This window comes from Ascaphus truei, chromosome 14 (genome assembly GCF_040206685.1).
Source record: "Ascaphus truei isolate aAscTru1 chromosome 14, aAscTru1.hap1, whole genome shotgun sequence".
In the NCBI taxonomy this organism is placed as follows: Eukaryota; Metazoa; Chordata; class Amphibia; order Anura; family Ascaphidae; genus Ascaphus; species Ascaphus truei.
In genome coordinates, this window is record NC_134496.1 from 2,003,419 (window position 1) to 2,030,961 (window position 27,543).

General features: G+C 42.2%; 1 protein-coding gene across 2 annotated transcripts in view; it reads left to right on the forward strand.

Moving 5' to 3' along the window:
* The window catches only part of DTYMK (deoxythymidylate kinase), a 50,789-nt gene that overhangs the window by 16,645 nt on the left and 6,601 nt on the right, over positions 1-27,543 (forward strand). For both annotated transcript variants that reach the window (XM_075569510.1, XM_075569509.1), the window contains exons 2-4: positions 5,600-5,708; positions 6,795-6,885; positions 21,735-21,932. In XM_075569510.1, the coding sequence (XP_075425625.1) occupies positions 5,600-5,708; positions 6,795-6,885; positions 21,735-21,932 (398 nt within the window). The remainder of the gene's footprint in view (positions 1-5,599; positions 5,709-6,794; positions 6,886-21,734; positions 21,933-27,543) is intronic.

Sequence of the window (27,543 nt, forward strand, 5' to 3'; positions counted from 1 at the left end):
CACACCACCTCCCCCCACCTTCACACCACCTCCCCCCACCTTCACACCACCTCCCCCCCCTTCCCACCACCTCCCCCCACCTTCACACCACCTCCCCCCCCTTCCCACCACCTCCCCCCCTTCCCACCACCTCCCCCCCCTTCCCACCACCTCCCCCCCCCCTTCCCACCACCTCCCCCCCTTCCCACCTCCTCTCCCCCCCCTTCCCACCTCTCCCCCCCCTTCCCACCTCCTCCCCCCCCTTCCCACCTCCTCCCCCGCCATTCCCAGCCCCCATCAACACCATCAGCACTCACACATCGCCACCTTTGCACCTCCCCCATCGGCACACCCACATCCGCACCCCCACATCAGCACCAAACCCTCCCAAATCAGCACACCGATACAATCACCATAAGTACAGCCACAGCAGCACTACCACCGCACATGGGCCGCGTGGACCACTCCCCACCCAAATGCCACCCCCACACCACAAACATCCCGGGCAACGCCGGGGCTCTCAGCTAGTAAATTAATAAAGATATCCCTTTTTTTTCTTCATATCATAATTAACTTCTTTTTTTTTTTTTTTTTTTTTAAACTAATTTTTAAAATGCTGAGCTTCTAGTTAGCTTTGTGTCTAGAATATATTTCCCCTGTTCTATATAAGATATTCACCCGATTTTATCTGTGGAGATTTAGAGGAAAAGAATTATAATTCTGGTTAAGGAAATAAATCGCCTGGCCAGTACGATAAACATCCTTATTATTCTAGTGACTGGACTGTTTACAAAAATAATTCATCCTTTCTTTATTCTTTTTCTCCACAAATACCCAAAACTTTCCCCTGCCCAGTGTAAATTAGTTTATATTATAGTGGTGGTGTACACCTTTTACAAATTAAATTTCAACATGAGCAATTAATTATATTCTTATTTTAGAATCATTTGCAAGTCCTGAATAGTCATTTTGTATACATACAATAAACCAGTATTCTTATTATTCAATGCAAATAACACTTTCACAGATAGAATTCACCCAGATTCTTACAAGCACACATACAGGGATTACTCAATCAATCAACCTTTTTTTTTTTTTACCATATCCATACTTAAAAATAAAACATTCTGAGGGAAAAAGAAACCTATACCTGTTATACTCTTGTTTTCCACTTTTCAATTCAGACAGGAAAATATTATTAATTTAAACTTAATATATACTCATACTCAGTTAATGTTGCACAAATAATTTGAGTTTGCATGTTCGTTTTTCCTAAGGGGCATGCTGTCATTCACGATTTTTAGTACATTCCTATGCCTGTGTAAAAATAGCTGGAGGAAAAAAGGTGGGGGCTACTTGCAGCTGCTTATTACAATACATACAGGCGAGAGAGAGAGACAGCTGATTTTGCCACTGACAGTGAGGGAGAGGTTTGTGCGAAGGCTGACAGGTTAGTGTAAGTTCATTAGATGACAAAATGTTAGTGCCCATAATGAGTTTATACAGGAAAGAAATCTTAACACTTTATGCGCACGTATTAATAAACAATTATTAACTTAACTTTAAACAATACCTTAACTTAACATTAAACAATCCTTATGTTAACTTAACTTTAAACAATTTTAACTTAACTTAAATTGCCATGCTATTTGAAATCATATACTGTCCGTTTTACTTATCAGGGACTTACTGTACACTTGATTAAACAATAGGGACTCACCCTTTGTTACATTAATCACAGACTTACCCTCGATAAAACCAAAGGGACTCTCACCCTTTGTTACATAAATCGGGGACTTACTCTTGATTAAAGAGACTTACCCACGATTAAACAATAAGGACTCTCACCTTATGTTCTTTTGCCCTTATAAATTTAGGTTGTTTAGTTTCGCAGAGGAAAAGGTGAGAAACAAATAAAAAGAATCTTTACTCACCCTTTTTCCTGTGCGAAATTCCACTTCTGTCACCAAAACTATTAGATCTCTACAGATCAGGTCCTTCTAGGGCAAGCAAAACCTTTTCTCCCAGGAGCTACTGAAACGCAACAGATATATAATTATTTCAATTAGCGTAGCATACGAGCTCGGAGCTGTGAGAATTCAAGGAGGCTGGTTGTTGAATTGTCACAACTAAATTTTAATGGTTCACAAGCAGGTTTATATACACAAGGCAGGGACAAAAATACAGTTGTCATCTGTTACAAATATGGGTACACATCTAAATTTACATGTATCCTTCACATAATGCCTTTTCTGTAGAGCTTAAAACATTTAACTGCTGAGCAAGAGACATATACAATGGTGACTTATAAGGCAGCCCTATCCTCCGTAGTCTTATTTTAACAATATTTTGACAGGCATTGAACAGTTGGTCTGAAGCTATTTACAATAGCCTCCCATGAAAATAGCAAGGCCAGCGTATTCTTTTTAACCTTATCAATTCCAGAAGACAGACAGTTTTAACCTTACAACCAGAACCCCACTGCATACCTGAAACTCCCAGGTGGACAGTCAAACCCAAATCCCAATAAAAAAATGGAACCAGACAGGGTTGCCCCCTATCCCCATTATTATTTGCTATATCAATTGAACCACTGGCGGCCCAAATCGGAGCCGAACCAAGCATCAAAGGCATCCCAATAGCAGACATAGAATATAAAATCTCCCTCTTCGCAGATGACGTTATTCTGACCCTTGCCGATCCACATATCTCCTTCCCCAATTTACAGAAACTATTAGATCAATTTAGCCAGGTCTCTGACTATAAGATAAATATGGATAAATCCGAAGCACTTAACCTCTCCCTTCCAGACCCCATATGGAAACTGTTACAGTCAAACTACAAATATAAATGGAACACCTCCCACATAAAATACCTAGGAATAAAAATAACTAACTCTTATAATTCTCTGTATCAAACTAACTACCCGCCCCTATTCGACCAAATCAAAAGAGACCTAGACACGTGGAACACCCACCAAATCTCCTGGTTTGGTAGAATTGTATCTTCTAAAATGAATATTCTCCCCTGTTTACTCTCTTATTTCCAAACCCTTCCAGTCCCAGTCCCGTTATCAGAACTAAGAAACATACAGTCTCACATCGTTCGCTTCATATGGAAACAACGCAAACCTAGGGTCCCGAGGTCGGTCTTGCTGTCCTCAAAGTCGAGAGGGGGCCCCAGACGTGGTCAGATACTACCAGGCAGCTCAGCTGAGACAGGCGGTTGTCTGGAATAACCCCCCGACTTCCAACTGCTGGCTATCGATAGTCTCACCACGCATCTCCCACCCCCCTCCCTGTAATTCTATGGTCCCAGGCACACAAAGAAAAGAGACCCAAGAAACTCGAGCTTGGGGCAATGAGATGCACATGGTCTACCTGGATTAAAAACAAAGGGAAATATGGCCTATCTTCATCCCCCTCCCAACTCGCCCCCATTTTCGGAAACCCAGATTTCCTGCCTGGGTGCTCCCGTAACCAATTTGGTCAATTTCAGGACCTAAATATTAGAATGGTTGCAGACCTGCTGAAGAATGACGAAGCTCTGTCCTTCCAAGAGCTCAAAACTAAATACACCTCCCCCGACCTCCACATTTTCAAATTTCTACAAATAAGGCATTTCCTTCGAGCTCTATCCCAAAACTCCAAATTCCCCCCGCGGACCATATTCGAACCTCTGCCTAAAAGGCGAATATCAGAGAGGATTCATTTCCGAGATCTACAGAACGATTGAGGCTTCCCACCCCCCACCCTCCCATACCTATATGCAAAAATAGAACGCTGACCTAAACCTACAAATAGACCTTGAGGACTGGGAGGATGTCTGGGAAGCAGCTTTCATAAAGGGACAATAGCCCTTCTTTACCCAATCCTAATTGCTCCAGATAACAATCAAGAATAGAAATACACAAGTGGGAGAGAGACTGGGCAGGAACTGGCAAATGATTGATGTGATCTATTTGAGAGTGGCTAAATCATCAATATTACACACCGGGCCGATTTACACACCTTTTTTGGGGCTTGTCCCTCCATGGAATATCGAATCAGTCCTGATTAGCAGGCCTGCTGAGTACGTAGACTGTAATGCGACGCTCTGATCAACTCTATTCTCTCTGCTGCCAAAAACAAAATTGCTTGCAACTGGAAACAAGTTAATCCACCAACAATTAAGGCAGTGCGTAACAAAATCAATTATGTAATGGTTATGGAAAAGGTAACGAGCCTCCTTGAGGATGCTGAAACTAAATTTACAAATATCTCAGGCCCATGGATATCCCACTACACTCAAAGGTAATTGATTGTTACAGCGGTTCTGCTGAACATGTGAGGTCTTGGCCCTTCTGCACCCTTACTCACGGGTTACCTCAAGCAAACTCAAGGTTTCCATGTAGCACTACCCTCCAGTTTGTCATCTATACCCATTAAATGTATATTTGTTATGTTACCCATGTGTATCTAATACCCTCTTCCCGCCCACACACCCAACCCCCCCCTTTATTTCTGTATCCCCCTACCTTCCCCCCAGAAAAAAATGCAATGTATAGCTTTATAGAGCACATGAACTTGAAATTAGCCAGATGACAACTTTTAAAATGCAGGCTTAATAAGGAGGGTAGCGGTACGCTAAAGGGTTATATGGAAAATAGGGATAATACTTAAAAATCTATAACCTCCTAAGGGGGAGGCTGCACTAAGCTTTGTGCCTCCAAGCAGTGATACAAGGCTGTTGGATGACAGAGTAGAAAGGTTTGGGAGTGAGTGAGAGTCCTTTGTTGCAATGATTTAGCTTTCCAAATGAGGATTGGCAGTAGCAGTGTGCATATTTTCCTTAGGCATGATAGTCAAAAACAGGCCTGGAATTTAAGTGTAGAATCATAACTTGTTCGCTAGCCGGAGCGCCTGGTTACAAATTGGCCAGTCAGGTGGACTGGGGGATTAAACCACTGGCAAATCTGGATTTCATTAATCCCTGAGGAAGAGAACGAGATGCTGGAAATGCATAGGCTGATCTGACAAGTCCTCTGTTGGCATCCTATTTGTAATCTATTTTTAATACATTCTTGCTTTGACAACTTTTTATTAAGGGAGTATCTTATCTATATTTTACTCCCCTGGATGCTGGAACAATATATATTATCTGAACTGGTTATTTTTATCTGAAAGGAAGTTCTTTTGGGCTGTCTGGGGAGACAAGATGAATCCTTGGGATGTTTTTTGGTCCAGCTATGTGGGATTGCACCATTACTACAGCATCATTAGGAACTGCAGCAAACAGGCCGCACCCTGGTTTGGGGGGGCCACTTTTTTGTAGCGATGAATCACCCAGATTTAAATCCTTAAATGTCATTGGGATTGGTACACTTTTGGTCCTTGATGGAGTTGCCTCTTTAAAAGACGTTGCACTATGCCAATAGTCCGGAGGGTGTGGAGACAATGACCAGACAAGTTGTGGAGAAAATGGCTATTTCAAAATCTCTGGGTGCTTTCCCAGACCCATATAAACAAAAAGTTCTTCTCACTTAAATCTCCTGTGCTTTTTGAGACCGGATAAAATACTTAATGGACAATCGGTCTATTGCCAGTGTCATCTGTCTTGATATAATTTTCTCACTCCACAGAGAGAACAACTGAGATTGGACAACTTGTTGGCTCCTACCTAGAGAAGAAAAGTGACCTGGAGGATCACACAGTCCATCTGCTGTTCTCCGCCAATCGCTGGGAGCAAGTGTAAGATGCGTGAGGGCAGCATGAAAGCATCACATTGAGGGGTTGTGTGTGTGTGTGTGTGTGTGTGTGTGTGTGTGTTCGCTCCTCTACCTCTTAAAGTCTCCTATTCTGTACATAGTGGCTTTTCACTCACCTACTGATCTCAAGCTTCATTGTATTTTATTAACATTTTTGGTGCATCAATATTTTTTTACAGGCCCTCTTACATTTTATGATTTTCAAGTGTTTTTTTTAATTCAACCTTGGTCTCAGCAGATGTGAAATTGCTCCTGTATTCTTTCCCATTATAAATTATGTATGAGGCCCTAACTAGCCTTCAGTGAAATAAATTGATGGTGATGCATTTTTCAACCTATGTTCTTTATCACAATTTGTATTTTGGGCTGAAATTTACTGATTTAATGTATTTTCAAACTACGGTCAAAATTGAGTGAACTGCTGTTAAATGGTTAAATGCTTTTTAGTTATTGCAACTCTCGAATATGTTGCTAACCCTACAGTGAGGTATAAAACATTGTGGAACTATTTCATTGCATTTACTTTTCACTTTTTTAATCCTGATATGAAATCATGAACTTTTTTTGGAGATGTACAAATGTTTCTGCATTGATGGAATCACAATAGTTTTTTCAGTTACGTATATTGCAATTTGTTGCTGTGGTGTTCACCTCATTTTGCAAAGCCAATAAATATCTTAAAATATTAAAACCTGGTAATGCATTATACACCTTGCAGCTCCGGTGTATGGTAGTGCTCATTAGAGGGGGCCTTCGGGCAGTGGGAAAGTTGTTTAGAACAATTGACAGGCACTTGGCGTTACGGAATTGTTGGAACGCCCCCTAAATATTTAGCTTAGAATTAAAGACATAATTTTACTGCTGGAAAAATAGCATTAATATTAGTAGTTTCTGGAAATCATTAAATCTCTGCAGATTTTGGAATCGCTGCAGCATTACTTAATTTGGGAATGATGGCCTAAATAGACCTTACTAGTGGATATTGTTTATGCAATGATACTTTTTGTGACCTATTGAGAAACCTGAAATATTAGAAGTTTAAGCCTTTATTTCCCTGTCTGTGCTCTAGCCCAATGATGAAGGAGAAGTTGAGAAGTGGTGTCACGCTTGTGGTGGATAGATATGCCTTTTCTGGGGTGGCATTCACAAGTGCCAAAGACGTAAGTAGTCACAGTACCAAAACCACGGAGTACCATTAAAGAGCTATCATTTGTAACAATATATTGCTAAATTTCTCCAACTACTAGTTTCCACACTGCCCTCATCCCTTAGAGATACCATACACCTATTGCAGAGTATAGAAAATATTAAATGGGGAAAAGATTTTATATGGGTTACCTGCGATGCTTCTTCTTTATATACGTATATGTGCATTGCGCATAAGGGCATTGGGACAATTAAATATTTTTTTATGTAGTCAATACTCTGCCTAGGCGACAGGGATTTTATTATTGATGGTATTAGATTTATCTTAACACATAACTTTTAACTTTAGAGTTTTTACCTACAGAGATGTGCCACGGCCATGCAGACAAAGTTTGCCCCTAGTTATGCTGATTTTTGTTTTTAGGTTACTGGGAACAACTTTTTGTATGCAATAACAATCCCTTTTTAGAAAATTGTATTTTTGGAGGCGATTTTTAGATTATATTTTTATTTGGAAAGGGGATGCTACAATTCTAGACCAATTTTAACTCACTTTGACTAACATAGAATTACTGTAATAGATTTGGAATTATTTCACATTGGTGATGGTGAAACCCATACTAAACTATACAGAAAAATGTGGATTGTAATAGATACCTAGAAGCATCCAGCAGCCACCGTAGACAATGGATTGAAATTGTCCAAATGGAATATTCGCTACGAGTTTGGAGAAATGGTTCCAGACCTATATTGACTATGTAGACACATGAGAAAAGCTGGTAGGTCCCGCAAGACAAAACCTACAGAAACTCCAATCTGGGGCACTCTTTAAAGTGGCTACAAAATAATTATTTTATTAGATAAACAATGGACGAGGAAAAATACTGACAAACAAGTATAAAAACACTAAAAAAAACATTTAGTGGACCATCTCTGGCACAATATAGACCTTATGGTACAAGCAAAATAAATGTGGGTAAGTAGAATAGTGACATGTAAATATATATTTAATAAATATATAGAAATATACAAATATTTTGCTTGTACCAGATCCATGGGCCTGCCTACTCAATAGGCCTTTTCCAGAGATCCTGGACTTTTGGGCAGGACCACCACATGTGCAAAAACGATGCATTCTCCCCGCAGCCCTTTGGGCATGTCGTGGGATAACCTGGGCAGAACCTGTAGATTTGTTAATGGAGATGTGTTCCATCTAAACAACACTTTATAAGCGTTTTCTTTAAAAGATGTATTTATTGAGCATGACGCTGCAAACTCAAATATTTCTGCCCAATCGTCTTCCAAAGTTTCATTTAACTCTATTTCCCACTTTGCTATATATTTTAATACACTACGGTGGTCAGGCTCTGGGAAGGCAAAATGTGGATATAAATGAGATTCACTTTTTTTGGCCCCCATGTAGACAAGGTCCCTCAAATCTTGTGAGGGAGACATTGGGATTTGTCTGTGAGAAAAATGCTCTTAGCTGTAAATAGTGAAATAGCTCACTTCTGGGGATGTTTTTCTCTGTGGTGAAATATTCGAACTATATGACTTTACGGTCGAGATTCTGACTCAAGTCTATTATTCTAGATAATCCTGCTCCTGCCGCGTATTTGGATAGGCCTGGGGTGAATTCCGTGTTCCCCCACAGTGGTGTCATCAGGGACCTATTAGAAGTTAGTTTGTATTTGAATTTCAGGAACACCCATAATTTTAGGGCGTGGACTATTGTGGGAAGAGCATCCTTCCTTATCTCTTAGCATTTTTGGGGAAGCCACAGCAACATCTCTAGTTTTGTTGGGTGGACTGCTGTTGCTTCCAACATCACCCAGCCCCTTAGCTTAGGTTTGTTGTGCCAATGTATCAATTGCCCCATTTGTGCCGCCCAGTAGTAGGAGATCAGGCATGGTAATGCCAGACCTCCTGCTCTTGTTGGGTGCGTGAGCACTCGCCTATTGATTCTTGGCCTTTTATTATTCCAGATGAACTTTTGAATATGGGCTTGAAGGTTTCGACTTGATCCCACCTTGTTGTAGTCAGGCTGGTGATTATACTCAGAAAGGGGCCTGCATTAGGGACCTTCGTCTGGACTTGAGCGCTGCACTGTACTTCAACGATCGTCATTGAGGCCCCTCTGACCACTTCTCTGGGGACGAGCCGACCACACCGGTTGGAGCACCTCAGGGTTCGCTGTTTCTAGACCTTCAGGAAGAGGATCAATTCCCAGGCGCCGCAGGAATCCTGGGCCGTCCTCGGGGTTTTTCTTGTTGTAGGCTGCTCAATTTTTTATCACCGTTAGACGGAACGAAAAGGCCCATCGATATCTTATCCCATTCTCGCGCAGTATTGCTGTAATTTTTCCTAGGTTTCTTCATGCGAGTGAAGCTGGGGAGAGATCCTGGAAACCCTGTAATGGGTGACCTTCCAAGAGTAAGTTCTGGTGCCCTCTGACTGCTGTTAACACTGCTTCCTTGGTCTTGTAGTAGTGGAAGCGCATTATTATGTCTCTGGGTCTGTCTCCCGGTTGTGGCCTGGACCTTAAGGCTCTGTGACACCTATCTAGTGTCAGCGCTTCCTTTGTCTTGTCTGGTACTATGGAGTTGAGCCATCTTGAGATGCTATCCTCTATGTTGTCGACTGACTCTGGAACTCCGCGTAGGCGAAGATTGCGCCGGTCGCGACTCTCGGCATCTTTTTGCCCTTTGGTGATCTCTGCTATCTGACTTTGTAGTTCCTCCAGTTTTTGTCTCTTAGACTGTGCTAGCACCAGACAGATGTCCAGGCCCCCTCCCCTGTACCCTATCTCCATTTTTCTCCTGGGGGGCACCACTCTCCCCGCTGTTTATTAATGAATTTTTTTTATGGGAGTGTCAGGATAGGAATGGCAAGGCTTGGGGAGACTGATTCCTCTATCAGCCAGGGGAATAGTTCCTCCAGCACAGAGGGGACTCTGGATACTCCGATAAAGAAAGATTGTGGTCTTGGGGGATTCTATTATTAGACAGGTAGATAAGGCAATCTGTTGCCATGACTGCATAAACCAAATAGTTTGTTTGTCTCCCGGTGGCTCTAGTTTGGCACATTGCGGATCGGGTAGACCAATTGTTGGGAGGGGCAGGAACTGATCCAGTGGTCTTGGATTGATTGACACCAATGACAAAGTTAGAGAAAGATGGAGGGGCCTAAAAACTTATTTCAGGGATCTTGGCTGCAAGCTTAAGGCAATGACCTGCAAGGAGAGATATACACAGTTGCTTTATGCTTTACTGTGGAGGGTTTTAGTCACTTTTTTTACCCACCATAACCTTAATAATCGTATGTGTGTGTGTGTGTATATATATATACACACACACACACACACACACACACACACACACACACTGTTCGACAAATCACCCAAAAATCTACTCGCCCAACCAAAAAATCTACTCGCCACCTAGTCCTGCCCCCAACCCTAGTCCCGCCCCCAACCCCGCTTTAAAATAAAATATATAAATAAAATACATTTATGCTTAAGCAAATATTTACTCGCCCGGGGGTTAAATCTACACGCCCCGGGCGTGTAAATGTATAGGATTGTCGAACACTGTGTATATATGTGTGTATATATATATATATGCTATCTTTATGGTAGGGATCTATTGCACCTAACTGAAGAGGTATTTTCTGTGCTATGGGGGAGAATGTTTAAAGGTTGGAAGAGATTTTAAACTAGGGGGGAGGGACGGACAAGAAACAGATAACTAATTGAATAGATTGGAATGGGGAAATAGCAAATGGTCATGGAAGTAGAATGGGGGAAAGTGGGAGTTTGACAAGCGGGGAGACATCCATATTAAATATAGATAATACTACAAAACTTCTAAAGACTAAATCCAATTGGAGTAGAAAGGCAGGAGCAGATAAGATAATAGTACAGACTGAAACAAACCTTAAATGCATGCTTGCTAACGCAAGACGTCTGACAGATAAGATGGGTGAGCTTGAATTAATAGCTATAAGGGAGCAGTATGATATCATAGGCATTACTGAAACATGAGATGAAACTCCCATGACTGGACAGTTAATTTAGATTATCCAGGCATAGACTGGGGCAATGAGATTAGCATTACAACAAAAGGAAACAGTTTTTTTGGGGTGCTTAAAGACAATTGCCTGACCCAAATTTAGGAACCAACCACGGGCGAGGTACTACTGAATTTTGTAATATCAAACAATGTAGAAGTAATAACAAATATTCAAGTCCAGGAACATTTGGGAAACCGTGATCATAACTTGGTCTCATTTGAAATAAATGATCAAAAACAATAATACTGGAGTTCAACAAAGACTTTAAACTTTAGAAAGGCAAATTTTAATAAACAGAGGACTAAGCTACAAAGAATGAATTGGGATGATTGTCACGGGAGACCAGGTTCTACAACACCATTTTGTAACTGGGATCATTTGATTAAGCAAAACAAGATGGTAAAATAAATGGTAATTTATTTCTTATAAAAGACACACACAAAGTTACACAATTCAAGATTAACACACTTACTGGGGATGGGGCTAACGAATAAATCCGTTTTCGGAACGAAATTCCTTCACGTTACCTTTTTTAGAGCACTTTCCAATGACCGGTAGTTACTCACAAAAAGTCCTGGACATCTGTTACTTCGCCGCTGTTGGTGTGGCGCTTGGAATCTGCGCTCCCCATTGGCTGCAGGCCCTCGTAAGCGTTCAGGCCCTCATACACTAAACTGGACAGCTTATCAGAGCGTGGGAATTCTCCTGACAGCCAATCACCGATTTGCCAGTATTGTAAAACAGGGCGGGCACCTTTTCTCAGCTAGCAAGGGGGCATGGGTTAACTTGGCCCCTCTGCCTCTTTGCATACTGAGCCCACCCTCTGCTAAGGCTCCACAGAGTCTGGATTTTGGCATATGGTGTTAGCTTACCTTGTGTCGGGCCAGGATATGGGTACTCCAGAATAATGGCAGTGCCTCTCCTGTCCTAACACCTAGGCATCTCTGAGCCTTTCAAGTATGGCCTCCGGACAGAGACAGAGGCACCAACTAGTAGCCATCTGGGTCTTCCGAAATCCATATACAGGTTATCAATATCTATACACATTAAACTATACCCGTTTAATAAAAGATATGGTGCCCTGTCTTTTGTTACATATAGTTACATAGTTACATAGTAGATGAGGTTGAAAAAAGACTTCCGTCCATTAAATTCAACCTATGCTAAATTTAGACAACAGATACTTTATCCTATATCTATACTTATTGATCCAGAGGAAGGCAAACAAAAAACCCATTAATTGGAAAATGTATTCCTTCCTGACTCCAAGAATTGGCAATTGGATTAATCCCTGGATCAACATCCTTCCCATGTATACTTATTTGGTATATCTCTGTATACCTTTCCCATCTAAAAAGATGTCCAACCGTTTTTTGAACAAATCTATTGTATCTGCCATCACAGTCTCCATGGGTAATGAATTCCACATTTTAACTGCCCTTACTGTAAAGAACCCTTTCCTTTGTCGCTGGTGAAATTTCCTTTCCTCCAACCTTAAGGGATGGCCCGAGTCCTTTGTACTGCCTGTGGGATGAATAGTTCTTTTGAAAGCTCCTTGTATTGTCCCTGAATATATTTGTATATAGTTATCATATCCCCTCTAAGGTGCCTCTTTTCTAATGTAAATAAATCTAATTTAGCTAGCCTTTTGCGTGCTAAAAGTTATGAGTTCTTATTCTGATGTCAGGGGTGGAGTGTATCTATTCCCTTACAATCACTAGCTTCATTCCTGGCACACATGTGAAAAATACTTTTAAAACACTGCAAACATGCTCAGCTTTATAACCTTAGCTCGAGCACCTTCCTGAACCCCTATTCTAGGCTCAGGATACCTGGGCATGTATGTGTGCACCTCTGCTATACTGGGGAACCCCTGCTATACTAAGGACTCCATGTATACCTGCAGATATATTTTAACCCTTTCATACCCATTTACCTTGTCTGGAAGATGCTGCAGCAGGAATCTTGGCGGTGACTCGTAAGAAAGTTTCCAGGGTCCGAGGTTGGCGGCGTAATGCGCATGGCTGTATCTGAAAATATCGCTCAATCTCCGGATACAACTGTTGGGGTATCCCATAACTACGGAACCCCGCTACATAGACACATTCTGCAAAGACTTTCTCCGCCAAACTCACCCTGAAACTTACAGCCTAGAAATCACCCCATCCCAGCATGCCAGTAAAGACAAAATCCCATTTTAAACTAGGATGGAGGGGGGAGGGGAATTAAACAGATAATGAACTAAATGGAATAGATGAGGATACAAGGTGGTATGGAGGTAGAATGGGGGCAAGTGCAAGTTTGACAAGCAGTGAGATACCCATAGTATATAGAGATAATACTAGAAAACTTCTAAAGACTAAACCAAGTGGGAGCAGAAAGGAAGGAGCAGATAAGATAATAGTACAGGCTGAAAAATTAATAGCTACAAGGGAGCAGTATGATATAGGCATTACTGAAACATGGTGGGATGAAACTCATGACTGGACAGTTAATTTAGAGGGTTATTCTCTTTTTCGGAAGGATCGAACAAATAGAAGGGGAGGTGGAGTATGTCTATATGTTAAACCGGATCTAAAACCTATTATAAGGGATGATGTCTATGAAGGGAATGATGAAAATGTATAGACCTTGTGGATAGAAATTAGCAGTGGAGGTAAAAGTATAAAGAAAATGTTTGTGGGAATATGCTATAAACCACCAAATATCTGTGAGATTGAGGAAGCTAAAATACTTTTGCAAATGGAGAAGGCATCAAAACTGGGTCATGTTTGCATAATGGGGGATTTTAATTACCCAGACATAGACTGGGGCAATGAGATTAGCGTTACAACAAAAGGAAACAGGTTTTTGGGGGTGCTTAAAGATAATAATTATATGACCCAATTTATTGAGGAACCAACCAGGAGAGGGGCAGTTCTGGATTTGGTCATATCAAACAATGTAGAAGTAATAACAAATATTCAAGTCCTGGAACATTTGGGTAACAGTGATCATAACATGGTCTCATTTGAAATAAATGATCAAAAAACAGATTACTTGGGTTCAACAAAAACTTTAGAAAGGCAGATTTTAATAAACTGAGGTCTAATCTAGTAGTAATACAATGGGATGCTGTTTTTGCAGGGAAAAATGTAGAAGATAAATGGGCAGTCTTTAAAACATTGTTAGAAAAGCACACTTATCAGTGTATACCCTTGGGTAATAAGTATAAAAGAAATAAGTCAAAACCAATGTGGCTAAATAAACAGGTAGGGGAGGAAATGGACAAGAAGAGGAAGGCGTTTAGATTCTTTAAGTCAGAAGGGACAGAGACATCGTATCAGAATTATAAGAAATGTAACAAAAATTGCAAAAGGGCAATCAAATTAGCAAAAATGGATAATGAAAAAAGGATTGCAATAGAAAGTAAGGTCAATCCTAAAAAGTTCTTTTAGTACCTTAATAACACAAAAATGAGAAAGGAAAATATAGGACCCTTTCAGTGTGAGATGGGTAGGCAGATTATTGGAGATAAGGAAAAAGCAGAGGTATTAAACAAATTCTTTGCCTGTGTGTTTACCAGGGAAGAATCAAGTTCAATGGTAGCGCCACAGGAGGAAGCCACAACCTCCATATTAATGAACAATTGGTTAACTGAGGAAGAAGTTCATAAGCAACTTGAAAAAATTAAAGTAAATAAGGCACCGGGCCCCGATGGTATACATCCAAGAGTTCTCAAGGAGTTAAGCTCAGTAATAGCCAAACCATTATATTTAATATTCAAGGACTCCATTTCCACAGGCTCAGTACCACAAGATTGGCGTAAAGCAGATGTGGTGCCTATATTTAAAAAGGGAGCTAGATCACACCCGGGGAATTACAGACCTGTAAGCCTGACTTCAATAGTAGGGAAACTACTTGAAGGTTTAATACGGGATAATATTCAGGAATACCTAATGGAAAACAAAATTATTAGTAATAGTCAGCATGGATTTATGAAGGATAGATCTTGCCAAACTAACCTTATTTGTTTCTTTGAGGAGGCAAATAGGAATTTAGACCAGGGTAATGCAGTGATGTGGTCTACTTAGATTTTGCAAAGGCTTTTGAGAAGGTTTCACACAAGAGGTTGGTGTACAAAATAAAGAAAATTGGACTCGGTAATAATATATGCACCTGGATTGAAAACTGGTTAAAGGACAGACAACAAAGGGTTGTCATAAATGGAACTTTTTCAGGTTGGGCTAAAGTCGTGAGTGGAGTACCTCAAGGATCGGTACTGGGACCCCTGCTTTTTAACTTGTTTATTAATGACCTTGAGGTTGGGATCGAGAGCAAAGTCTCCATCTTTGCTGATGATACTAAATTGTGTAAGGTAATAGAATCAGAGCAGGATGTAATTTCTCTTCAGAAGGACTTGGAGAGACTGGAAACATGGGCAGGTAAATGGCAAATGAGGTTTAATACAGATAAATGTAAGGTTATGCATTTGGGATGCAAAAAATAAAAGGCGACTTACAAATTAAATGGAGATATATTGGAGGAATCCTTGATGGAGAAGGATTTAGGAGTGCTTGTAGACAGCAGGCTTAGCAATAGTGCCCAATGTCATGCAGTAGCTGCAAAGGCAAACAAGATCTTATCTTGCATCAAACGGGCAATGGATGGAAGGGAAGTAAACATAATTATGCCCCTTTACAAAGCATTAGTAAGACCACATCTTGAATATGGAGTACAATTTTGGGCACCAATCCTAAGAAAAGACATTATGGAACTAGAGAGAGTGCAGAGAAGAGCCACCAAATTAATAAAGGGGATGGACATTCTAACTTATGAGGAGAGGCTAGCTAAATTAGATTTATTTACATTAGAAAAGAGGCGTCTAAGAGGGGATATGATAACTATATACAAATATATTCAAGGACAATACATGGAGCTTTCAAAAGAACTATTCATCCCACGGCCAGTACAAAGGACTCGGGCCATCCCTTAAGGTTGGAGGAAAGGAAATTTCACCAGCAATAAAGGAAAGGCTTCTTTACAGTAAGGGCAGTTAAAATGTGGAATTCATTGCCCATGGAGACTGATGGCAGATACAATAGATTTGTTCAAAAAAAAGTTGGACATCTTTTTAGATGGGAAAGGTATACAGGGATATACCAAATAAGTATACATGGGAAGGATATTGATCCAGGGAATTAATTTTTCCCCTTAATGGGGTTTTTTGTTTGCCTTCCTCTGGATCAATAAGTAAGTATAGATATAGGATAAAGTATCTGTTGTCTAAATTTAGCATAGGTTGAACTTGATGGACGTACGTCTTTTTCAACCTCATCTACTATGTAACATAATTCTTTAATGTCGCAAAATCAGTATACAGTTGCAGTAATACATTTTTGACATCTGGGTCCCAGAGCTGACACCAAGACCTTTATTATAATCCTGGTTAACCCCTTCACTGTCACAATGATGTTTTTGCAGGGAAAAATGTAGAAGATAAATGAACAGTCTTTAAAACATTGTTAGAAAAGCACACTCCTCAGTGTATACCCTTGGGTAATAAATATAAAAGAAACAAGTCTAAACCAATGCGGCTAAATAAACAGCTAGGAGAGGAAATGGAAAAGAAGAGGCAGGCGTTTAGATTATTGAAGTCAGAATGTATGGTGGCACCGTATCAGAATTATAAGGAATGTAATAAAAATTGCAAAAGGGCAATCAAATTTAGAAAAAATGGATAATAAAAGGATTGCAGTAGAAAGTAAGATCAACCCTAAAAAAGTTCTTTAAGTACCTTTTTAATAAAAAAATAGAAAAGAAAATATAGGACCCTTTCAGTGTGAGATGGGCAGGCAGATTATTGGAGATAAGGAAAAAGCAGAGGTGTTAAACAAATTCTTTGCCTCTGTTTACCAGGGAAGAATCAAGTTCAATAGTAGTGCCGCAGGAGGAAGCCACAACCTCCATATTAATGACCAATTGGTTAACTGAGGAAGAAGTTCATAAGCGGCTTTTCCACAGGCTCAGTACCACAAGATTGGCGTAAAGCAGATGTGGTGCCTATATTTAAAAAGGGAGCTAGATCACAACCGGGAAATTACAGACCTGTAACCCTGACATCAATATTGGGGAAACGATGTTAAGGTATAGTACGGGATAATATTCAGGAATACCTAATGGAAAACAAAATTTATTAGTAATAGTCAGCATGGCTTTATGAAGGATGGGTCGTGCCAAACTAACCTTAGTTTTTGAGGAGGTAAGTAGGCATTTGGTCAACTTAGATTTTGCGAAGGCTTTTGATACGGTTCCACACAAGGTTACTGTACAAAATAAAGCAAATTGGACTAGATTTAAAAACTGGTTAAAGGACAGACAACAGAGAGTTGTCATAAATGGAACTTTTTCAGGTTGTGCTAAAGTTGTGAGTGGAGTAGCTCAGGGATCGGTACTGGGACCCCTGCTTTTTAACTTGTTTGTTAATGACCTTGAGGTTGGCATAGATTGTCTAAGGAAATAGAATCCGAGCAGGATATAATTTCTCTCCAGAAGGACTTGGATAGACTGGAAACTTGGGCAGGTAAATGATAGATGAAGTTTAATACAGAAAATTTAATTGAAAAAGAAAAAATAGAGCACACCAAAAATAGGCAAGGGCTGGAGGCAAAAATAAAAAATCTTATTTATTGGTCATAATGGCTACAAAAATCAGACACGGGGTGAGGTTATCTAACGCGTTTCTCGCCGTGGAGGCACTTTTTCAGAGTCGGCTGCACATTGGCTCCATGAATGTTATCACTTACTTTCAGCCTGCAGCAGTTCTATTTTCTGCCAGTGTGGTCACGCGACTCCATTCACCGTCGACAGACCAGGGGATAATGACTCATACACCCGTGGGGGGTGGTCTGTGTGCTGCAGAGCCTGTTCTGGGATGATAGTCCGCTGCATTCCCCTTGATTTTACATCGTGTGCTGGATCAGGTGAGGTGGTTACCACAATATTCCACACATACTGGGCTTAGTATGTATGTCTTTATTTGTATAGCGCCATTAATGCACATGGCGCTTCACAGCAGTAATAGTTACAATCATATAAATAATAAGATATAAATAACACAAAGGGAAGAAGTGCTTCAGACATAAAAGTAACATTTAGGAAAAGGAGTCCCTACTCCAAAGAGCTTACAATCTTAATTGGTTGGTAGGAAGAACGTACAGAGACAGTAGGAGGGCATTCTGGTAAGTGCGTCTGCAAGGAGCTCAGGTTAATGCAAGAGGTGTTAATAATCAGCCATCGAGCTACTTGTATGCGTCCTTAAGCAGGTGGGTTTTAAAGGTGGATAGAGAGGGTGCTAGTCGGATATTGAGGGGAGGGCATTCCAGAGGTGTGGGGCAGTTGGTGACAAGGGTTTAAGGCGGGAGAGGGCATTAGATACAAAGGGGGTAGAGAGAAGACATCCTTGAGCAGAACGCAAGAGCCGGGATGGTGTAGAGCGAGAAATTAGGGCTGAAATGTTAGGAGCTGAAAAGTGTAAAGCTTTATAAGTGAGGAGGAGAATTGAGTGTGCGCTACGGGATTTGATAGGAAGGCAGGAGAGGGATTTCAACAGGGGAGACGCTGAGACAGATTTAGGAAAGAGCAGAGTAATTCTGGCAGCAGCGTTAAGGATAGCTTGTGGGAGGCAGGAGGTTACAGTAATCAAGATGGAAGAGAATAAGACCTTAGTCAAAGTTTTAGCAGCAGAGGAAAGGGCGTATCTTTGTAATATTGCGAAGGAAAAAGCGACAGGTTTTAGAAACATTTTGAATGTGAGAAAAGAATGTGAGAGAGGAGTCGAGTGTGACCCCTAGGCAGCGTGCTTGGGCTTCTGGGTGAAAGTACTTCCAACAGTAGTGTAGAAGGAGGAAATAGGGCCAGTTTTGGGAGGAAGTATGAGGAGGTCTGTTTTTGCCATGTTTAGTTTAAGGCTGAGTCCATGGTCAGCGCTTATCCGCTGACGCTTGTCAGTGAGCCCCTGCAGCCGCAATGAGAGCGGCTTTAACAGGGGCTTGCGCACGCTTCCACAGGCGTGCGAAAGTGTAGCCGACAATTTTTTTTTTTTTGTTTAAGCGCTCACGGGAGCACAGGGCCGACCACGTAAACTAGCTCCGTGACGTCACTGGCCCGCCCCTGGAAGGCGAGTGAACTAAGGCTGGGGAAAGCACCCGCTTTCCCTCAGCCTCTGTGCGCCTCCGCACGGCTGAAGTCTCTATGAACTCAGCCTAAGGCGGCGGAGGGTCATCCAGGATGATATAGTCGGCTGACATTCAGAAACTTTAGTTTGTACCGCAGGTGTAAGGTCGGGGGTAGAAAAGTACATTTGTGTGTCGTCAGCATAGGAGACATGGACTTTTATTGCCCATGATTCATGGTTCCGGTTTACATCTTGATGCTACACATTGCTGTCTTCATCAGCATTTGAATGTGAGAAAAGAATGTGAGAGAGGAGTCGAGTGTGACCCCTAGGCAGCGTGCTTGGGCTTCTGGGTGAAGGTACTTCCAACAGTAGTGTAGAAGGAGGAAATAGGGCCAGGTTTGGGAGGAAGTATGAGGAGGTCTGTTTTTGCCATGTTTAGTTTAAGGCTGAGTCCATGATCAGCGCTTATGTATTTGTATTTGGATTTTCATATACATCTAGTGTTTAAAGCACCGAATCAGGTATTTTTCCCAATTGTTTTTTGACAGATCAATGTAAGGTTATGCGTTTGAAGAAGAAAAAAACGGCAATTTACAAATTGTCGAGCAGTAGCTGCAAAGACAAACAAGATCTTATCTTGCATTAAACGGACATTGGATGGAAGGGAAGTAAACACAATTATGCTCCTTTTTATAAAGCATTAGTAAGGCCACACCTTGAATATGGAGTACAGTTTTAGGCACCACTCCATAGAAAAGACATTATGGAACTAGAAAAACTGCAGAGAAGATCCACCTAATTAATAAAGGGGATGGATAATCTGATTTATGAGGAGAGGCTAGCTATATTCAATCTGAACCTCTTCAGTGTACAGCTGCGTCGCTCCAAAGGTGGACACCTGATGGAGCTCCCCAAGAGCTGCTCCCCTCTGCACATGATCAGTGTGCTGAGGGTTAACATTTGCTTGTATGTTGTAGAACGTCAACCCCACCCACTGGAATGTTTATGAGCCAAGAGGACAAAGAACCTTGAATTCGCAGCTGCATTCAATCTGAACCTTTTCAGTGTACATCTGTGTCTCCTCAAAAGCAGACAGCCTTTGGCGCAGCTAAGAGTGTGAGCCATTTGCTGCCGTTCACTGATGTTTGAAATGGAGAAGCTTTACCATCACCAATCTGAAACTCCCCAGCCCTTTATCCCCTGTACCCAATTTTCCAACTCTTATCTGTCCATGAACGTTTACTGTATAACATCTGTTCTTTTAATGTAACCCTGTATTTTTAGAACGCTGTGCCCAAGACATACTTGAAAACGAGCGGTTACTCTCAATATATTACTTCCTGGTAAAACATTTTTATAAATAAATTAGATTTGTTTACATAAGAAAAGAGGCGTCTAAGAGGGGATATGATGACTACAGACATTCCTCGCTTATCCTCCAGAATTTTTCCCGCAAACCGCCATTGGATAACGGACCGTCGGTTTGTGGGTCAATGTTCATCCACGGCGGTGAGCGTCAGATAAGCTGTTCTGATGTCAGATAATGGGTCCAGCGGACTGCATTATGTGGCGTTGAATAAGCCGTTCGACGGAAAACGGACCATTGGATACTGAGAACCACCTTTTTATATACAAATATATTCGGGAACAAATGATCCAATGTGAAAAAAAACGGAGCACAGCAGCAAAGGAGGGCTACAATACTAAGGCTATATTAAAACCCATTTTAATGAAGAATAGACCGCATGGCATACAGATTGTAAGTACACTCTAACGTGTTTCACATCTGAATGAAGCGCCAAGCCAGGCGTGAAACGCGTAGGCGTGTACTTATCTGTATGCCATGCTGTCTATTCTTCCTTAAATCTGTTTTAATATAGCCTTAGTATTGTAGCCCTCCTTTGCTACTGTGCTCCGTTTTTTCTTTCACATTGGATCATTTGCATTTACTTCAACCAAAGCAAGTTTACCCTCAACGTTCCTCTTGGATCCTCACGGGAAAAGTCACGATTTGGGACAGGACCACAACGGAGTCCACAAGCTAGTCTTAAAGGTGCAATACATGCAATATCTTGCATGTGTTGTTTTTTTTGTTTTGTTTTGGCTTTTCTCAGCTCTGTAGTATTGGATAAATTGTATTATTATTATTTTTTATTTATAAGTCTTAATGACATTTTTAATGGGTTTTAATATACTGAGCATCCTTTGATTTCTATAGCAGGTTTTTGCACACTTCCCACAGCAGTTTGAGCTGTAAACTGTCACTGTTGATGTTACTTTAGTCATATTAGAATACATTGTAGCTGCTGAGTTACACTAACTGAAGGACTGATTGATACTGAAAGGCAGCCATTTAGTGAACCCTGGGAAGCAGGATCTTTGCTGAATTAATCGATTGGCAGCTTAGGTAATTACTTTTCAATAAAAGTAATCAACGGCTCCATATATTAAAAAAAAAGGATTGGTTTTAAGTGCCGTTTGGACTGCCTCTTTAATGACCAAGACAAACCAAACTTACTGGATCTAGACACTGACCACTGCAACAAATAGTTACTCGCAAAAATAAGAATGATCTTTATGAGATGTGGACATATTGTTGATTGTTTTGTACGCTGCAATGTCTTTTTTACACAGAACTTCTCTCTGCACTGGTGTAAACAGCCTGATGTGGGGCTTCCAAAACCAGATCTTGTCCTCTTTTTGACGCTTCGTCCTGAGGTTGCAGCTACACGTGGAGCATTCGGGAACGAGCGCTACGAAACCAACGCTTTCCAAGAAAAGGTGCTGAAGCGCTACGCTGAACTGATGGTAGACCGGACCCTGAACTGGAAGGTAAGCAGGAATTGTGAGGCCTTCTCCAAAATGGAGCCACCCCATGATGGTTCAATAACATCAACACGTTCCTAGTGGAAAGCCTGGCAATCATAAGGCTTCTTTACAAGTCTTCCAGCTTTTTATACCCAACAATGTTTTCTAACCTGAGGAGAATGGCATCAACCCCTGCAAAGGAATCTAGTATTCCCCAATGATTTCCTGAAATCCAGAAGGGTAGGGATCTACAAAATCAAAGTTCCTATTCGATTAGACAATACCTTTTTATTCATCAGTTTTGCATTATGGTAGAGCAGGCCTGCACAACATACGGCCCGCGGCCCGCGATGAGATTTAAAAAAAAAAAAACTTTAAAAAATGGCGGCGATTCCCCGCGGTCCCGGGGGTGATGTGAGGTGCATTGAGGTGAGGTGCAGGGGAGGGGAGGTGAGGTGCAGGAAGGGTGATGTGAGGTGCAGGGTTGATTGGAGTTGCAGGGGGGGTGATTGGAGGTGCAGGGGGGGGGTGATTGGAGGTGCAGGGGGGGGTGATTGGAGGTGCAGGGGGGGGTGATTGGAGGTGCAGGGTTGGGGGGTGATTGGAGGTGCAGGGGGGGGTGATTGGAGGTGCAGGGGGGGGTGATTGGAGGTGCAGGGGGGGGGGTGATTGGAGGTGCGGGGGGGGTGATTGGAGGTGCGGGGGGGGGGGTGATTGGAGGTGCGGGGGGGGTGATTGGAGGTGCGGGGGGGGTGATTGGAGGTGCAGGGGGGGTGATTGGAGGTGCAGGGGGGGTGATTGGAGGTGCAGGGGGGGTGATTGGAGGTGCAGGGGGGGTGATTGGAGGTGCAGGGGGGGTGATTGGAGGTGCAGGGGGGGTGATTGGAGGTGCAGGGGGGGTGATTGGAGGTGCAGGGGGGGTGATTGGAGGTGCAGGGGGGGGGTCATTGGAGGTGCAGGGGGGGGGTCATTGGAGGTGCAGGGGGGGTGGTTGGAGGGGCAGGGGGGATGATGTGAGGTGCAGGGGGGGAGAGTGATGTGAGGTGCAGGGGGGAGAGTGATGTGAGGTGCAGGGGGGAGAGTGATGTGAGGTGCAGGGGGGAGAAGGATGTGAGGTGCAGGGGGGGTGGGATGTGTGTGGTGTGCAGTGGGGTATTGTGTGTTTGTGGAGAGGGAGTATTATGTGAGGGGGAGAGATGGGGGTATGAGAGATAGATGGGGAGTATCGCAAAGGTTGATAGTGAGGGGTTCTGGGGGAGATATGATGATGAGAGGTGCTGGAGGAGAGATGATGATGATGATGATGATTTTACCCGTGCGACCCAAAAAAATTTTCCTTGGAGCATTTCGGCCCTTCTCGCTTTACGAGTTGTGCAGGCCTGTGGTAGAGTATTTGTTTTGTGTCTTTTTTTTTAAATGTGATAGAGTAAGTAAAAATACCACTTGTGGGACATTTGCACATCTGACAGATCTGCAACCCTGTCCTTCCCCCATTATTGCTTAGCAAACAGTGCTTTCACTGCAGCCAGGGATTCTGGGTAATGAGATGCAAATGAGCACAGAGTCACTCATCCATTTTAACATGGAGCCCTATTTTATGCCTGCTGTATTGTGATGTTATAAGAGCAACACAGAATATAATATTTATTGCTCAACTTAAATTAGTTCATAGGTTTCCTCTTGCCTTACAATGTAGGCCTGGGGCATTGTGTATGACTGTTTTACCCTATTGCTACAAGAGGGGCCTGCAATGCATCAGTAAGCAAAGTGTTTTAGGCCCCTTGTGGCAGTGAAGGGTTTGAAACTGAGCACGAGCACAGTACTCCTTTTATTTACTATAGCTTGAAGATCTAAACAGGTCAGTGGACCAAAGGTTGAATAACTGTATGACCCTTAAGATACAACAGACAAAACAAATTACCGACTTATCTTCGTTAGTGTTAATTTCCAAGGTAAACTCTTAAATAGTACTATTTTTTTTTTTTCCATCTTTAACTTTCTTAACTGATCACTGACATTAGTTTAATAATGTCCTACATTATTTTATCCTTTTATCCTTTTAACCGGAGGCTAGTGTACAAAATAAAGCAAATTGGACTCTGTAAAAAATATATGCACCTGGATTGAAAACTGGTTGAAGGATAAACAACAGATAGTTGTCATAAATGGAAGTTTTTCAGGTTGGGCTAAGGTCGTGAGTGGAGTACAGATGCTGCTGCTGGTTTTAGACCACTTGCCTTGGAAAATCTGTGACCATCTCGCTGTAACTCGTGAGATTGTGTGGCTGTAATGGCCCATCGGATTAACACGGCGGGGGTCCCTGCGTTTGAATGGGACTCACAGCCGGGTAGGATTCACACAGCGCGAGTCCCATTCAAATACAGGGACCCCCGATGTATTAATCCGATTGGCCATTAGTCTGACTACAGAAATCTCACAGCATTGAACGGGTTTTAGTGCAGAATTCTCAAAGCAAGAGGTCTAACACCATTAGCTGCAGCTGTACCTTATGGATCGGTACTGGGACCCCTGCTTTTTAACTTGTTTATTAATGACCTTGAGGTTTGCATAGAGAGCAAAGTCTCCATCTTTGCTGATGACACTAAATTGTATAAGGTAGTGGAATCAGAGCAGGATGTAATTTCTATCCAGAAGGACTTGGAGAGACTGGAAACTTGGGCAGGTAAATGGCAGTTGAGGTTTAATACAGATAAATGTAAGGTTATGCATTTGGGAAATAAGAATAAACAGGCAACTTACAAATTGTCATGCAATAGTTGCAAAGGCAAACAAGATCTTATCTTGAATTAAACAGGAAATGTATGGAAGGGAAGTAAACATAATTATGTCCCTCTATAAGACCACACCTTGAATATGGAGTACCGTTTTGGGCACCACTCCATAGAAAATACATTATTGAACTAGAAAAGGTGCAGAGAAGCTCCACCAAATTAATAAAGGGGATAGATAATCTGATTTATGAGGAAAGGCTAGCTACATTAGATTTGTTTACATAAGAAAAGAGGCGTCTAAGAGGGATTATGATGACTGCAGGTGGTCCATGCTCATCCGCAGTGGTGAGTGTCAGATAAGCGGTTCCAACGTCGGATAATGGGTTCAGCGGACTGCATTATGTGGCGTTGGATAAGCCGTTCGACATAAAACCGACCATTGGATACCGAGGACCACCTGTATATACAAATATATCCGGGGACAGTACAAGGAGCTTTCAAAGAACTATTCATCCCACGTACAGTACAAAGGAGTCGGGGGTCATCCCTTTAGGTTGGAGGAAAGGAGATTTCACCAACAACAAAGAGGTTTTTTTCAGTAAGGGCAATTAAAATCGTAATTTGGCAGTGTAATATCCCTATGCGTAGGTGTCTAAGAGGGGGTATGATAACTATATACTGTACAAATCTATAGCTTTTAAAAGAACTGTTCATACCAAGGGCAGTACAAACGACACAGGGTCATACCTTTTTTACGGTTGGAAAGGAGATGTCACCAGCAACAAAGGAAAGGGATCTTTACAGTAAGGGAAGTTACAATGTGGAATTCATTACCCGTGGAGACTGATGGCAGATACAGTAGATTAGTGTTTTCTTCTTGTCCAGATACAAGGTTGGACATCTTTTTGGAAAGGTATACAGGGATATACCAAATAAGTAAACATGGGGAGGATGTTGATCCAGGGAGTAATCCGATTGCCAATATCTAGAGTCAGGAAGGAATTTATAAGCGATCATTAAATAATATTTCACGTGTTTTTTTTTGTTTGTTTTTTTCCCTCTATCAATATACAGGTAAACCCCGTTATAACGCAGTCCTCGGGGTCCACCGCGTTAGTAACGGGGTCGCGCAAAAACAAAATGGCTGGCGCATCATCACCCTTCCCCCCCCCGCAGCACCCTTCACCCCGCGGGGCAGGAGATGGGAGCGGGGATGTCCCTCCGGTCCCCGCTTCCCCCTGTCACCGCGGGGCAGGAGATGGGAGCGGGGATGTCCCTCGGGTTCCCGCTTACCACGTGCCCGGTGCTCCCGCTGCTTGCATGGAGGTGGTAGCGGGGGGTTTCTTTTCCCCACCGCTGTCCCCGGCGCTCCCGCTACCCGCGAGGGGGGGGGAGCGGGTGGTCGTGCTGGTCGTGGCCTTTCCTCTGTTCCGACCCCCCTCACCCCCGTCTGTGTAGAGTGAGAGAGAGAGTGTGTGTGTGTGTGTGTGTGTGTGTGTGTGTGTGTGTGTGTGTATGTATATATGGGAGAGAAACTGTGTGTGTGTGTGTGTGTGTGTGTGTGTGTGTGTGTGTGTGTGCGCGTGCGCGTGAGAGTGTGTGCGTGTGCAGTGAGAGTGTGTGCGCGTGCAGTGAGAGTGTGTGCGCGTGCAGTGAGAGTGTGTGCGCGTGCAGTGAGAGTGTGTGCGCGTGCAGTGAGAGTGCGCGCGTGCAGTGAGAGTGCGCGCGTGCAGTGAGAGTGCGCGTGTGTGCAGTGTGTGCAGTGAGTGTGTGCAGTGAGAGTGTGTGCAGTGTGCAAAAAAGAAAATTAAATTTAAAAAAAATTTTAAAACAAAAAACAGGAGCCACGTGAAAATCGCGTTATAACGGGTCGCGCTATAACGGGGTTTACCTATACTGTAAATACAAATATAAGATAAAGTATGTCATCTAAATTTAGCATAGGTTGAACTTGATGGACATATGCATTTTTTTAACATCAATTATGTAACCTCGACTTGAAATAAGTTAGAACTGATGTGGTTATCCTATGGGTGTTTAGCACCAGAAATAAAGATTAAACGGCATTCCACTGGATTTCAACCAAAATCATTTTATTAAACAGCAAAACTTTATCAAGTGAAGGGGGAGTGAACAATATGGACGGGATTCAAACCATTGCTCAAAAAAAACCTTGCACTCGTTGCTAAGCAACCGTAAGTGACATGGAAAAATTAGATGGATATCAATCTCGATAGGTTCCTTCATTATTATATTTTTGTTAAATTGTGATGCTGTAAGCCCTCTGATCTTTTTCACATTGATCATGAACTACCTTATGTGGTTCTGATGGGTTGTTTTTTTTTTAGTGGACCCTATATAACTGGATGATAAAAAAATTCAGTAGGTAGTTCGTTTTAAGTTGATTTACTATGTATGGGCTGGGGTCGGGTAGCATGATGCGTCTTGCTGTAAACATTCCATGCTTGATATACATTTCTTGATTTGTTTCATGTACAATTTAACACATGTTGTTACAATGCCACTGCCAATGTGTTATATGTACTACACGCAGGGGTGAGCAAACTTTTTATGCCGAGTCCCCCTTTTCATCAATTAAATGTATCGGGCCCCCCCTGCCTGATGTAATCAAAATCCCTTGAAAAAAACAACTTTATTAGACGGTATACCATGTAAATACAAATATGTCTAAATACTTACATATTTCAACAGCTTGCACTTGCAAAATTAGGCTGCGTCCATGCTGCCGCTAAGAGCGGTGACATCACCAACTCACCAAGCATGAGCACAGGGTGTCCTGCATTTATGGGCTATTTTTGTGTGTGCGCGAGCATTGACTGCTGCCGAGCGCGCTTCAAAGTCCATTTTGTTCGTCTCCCCAAGCGCCAAGCTTGGGAGAGCGT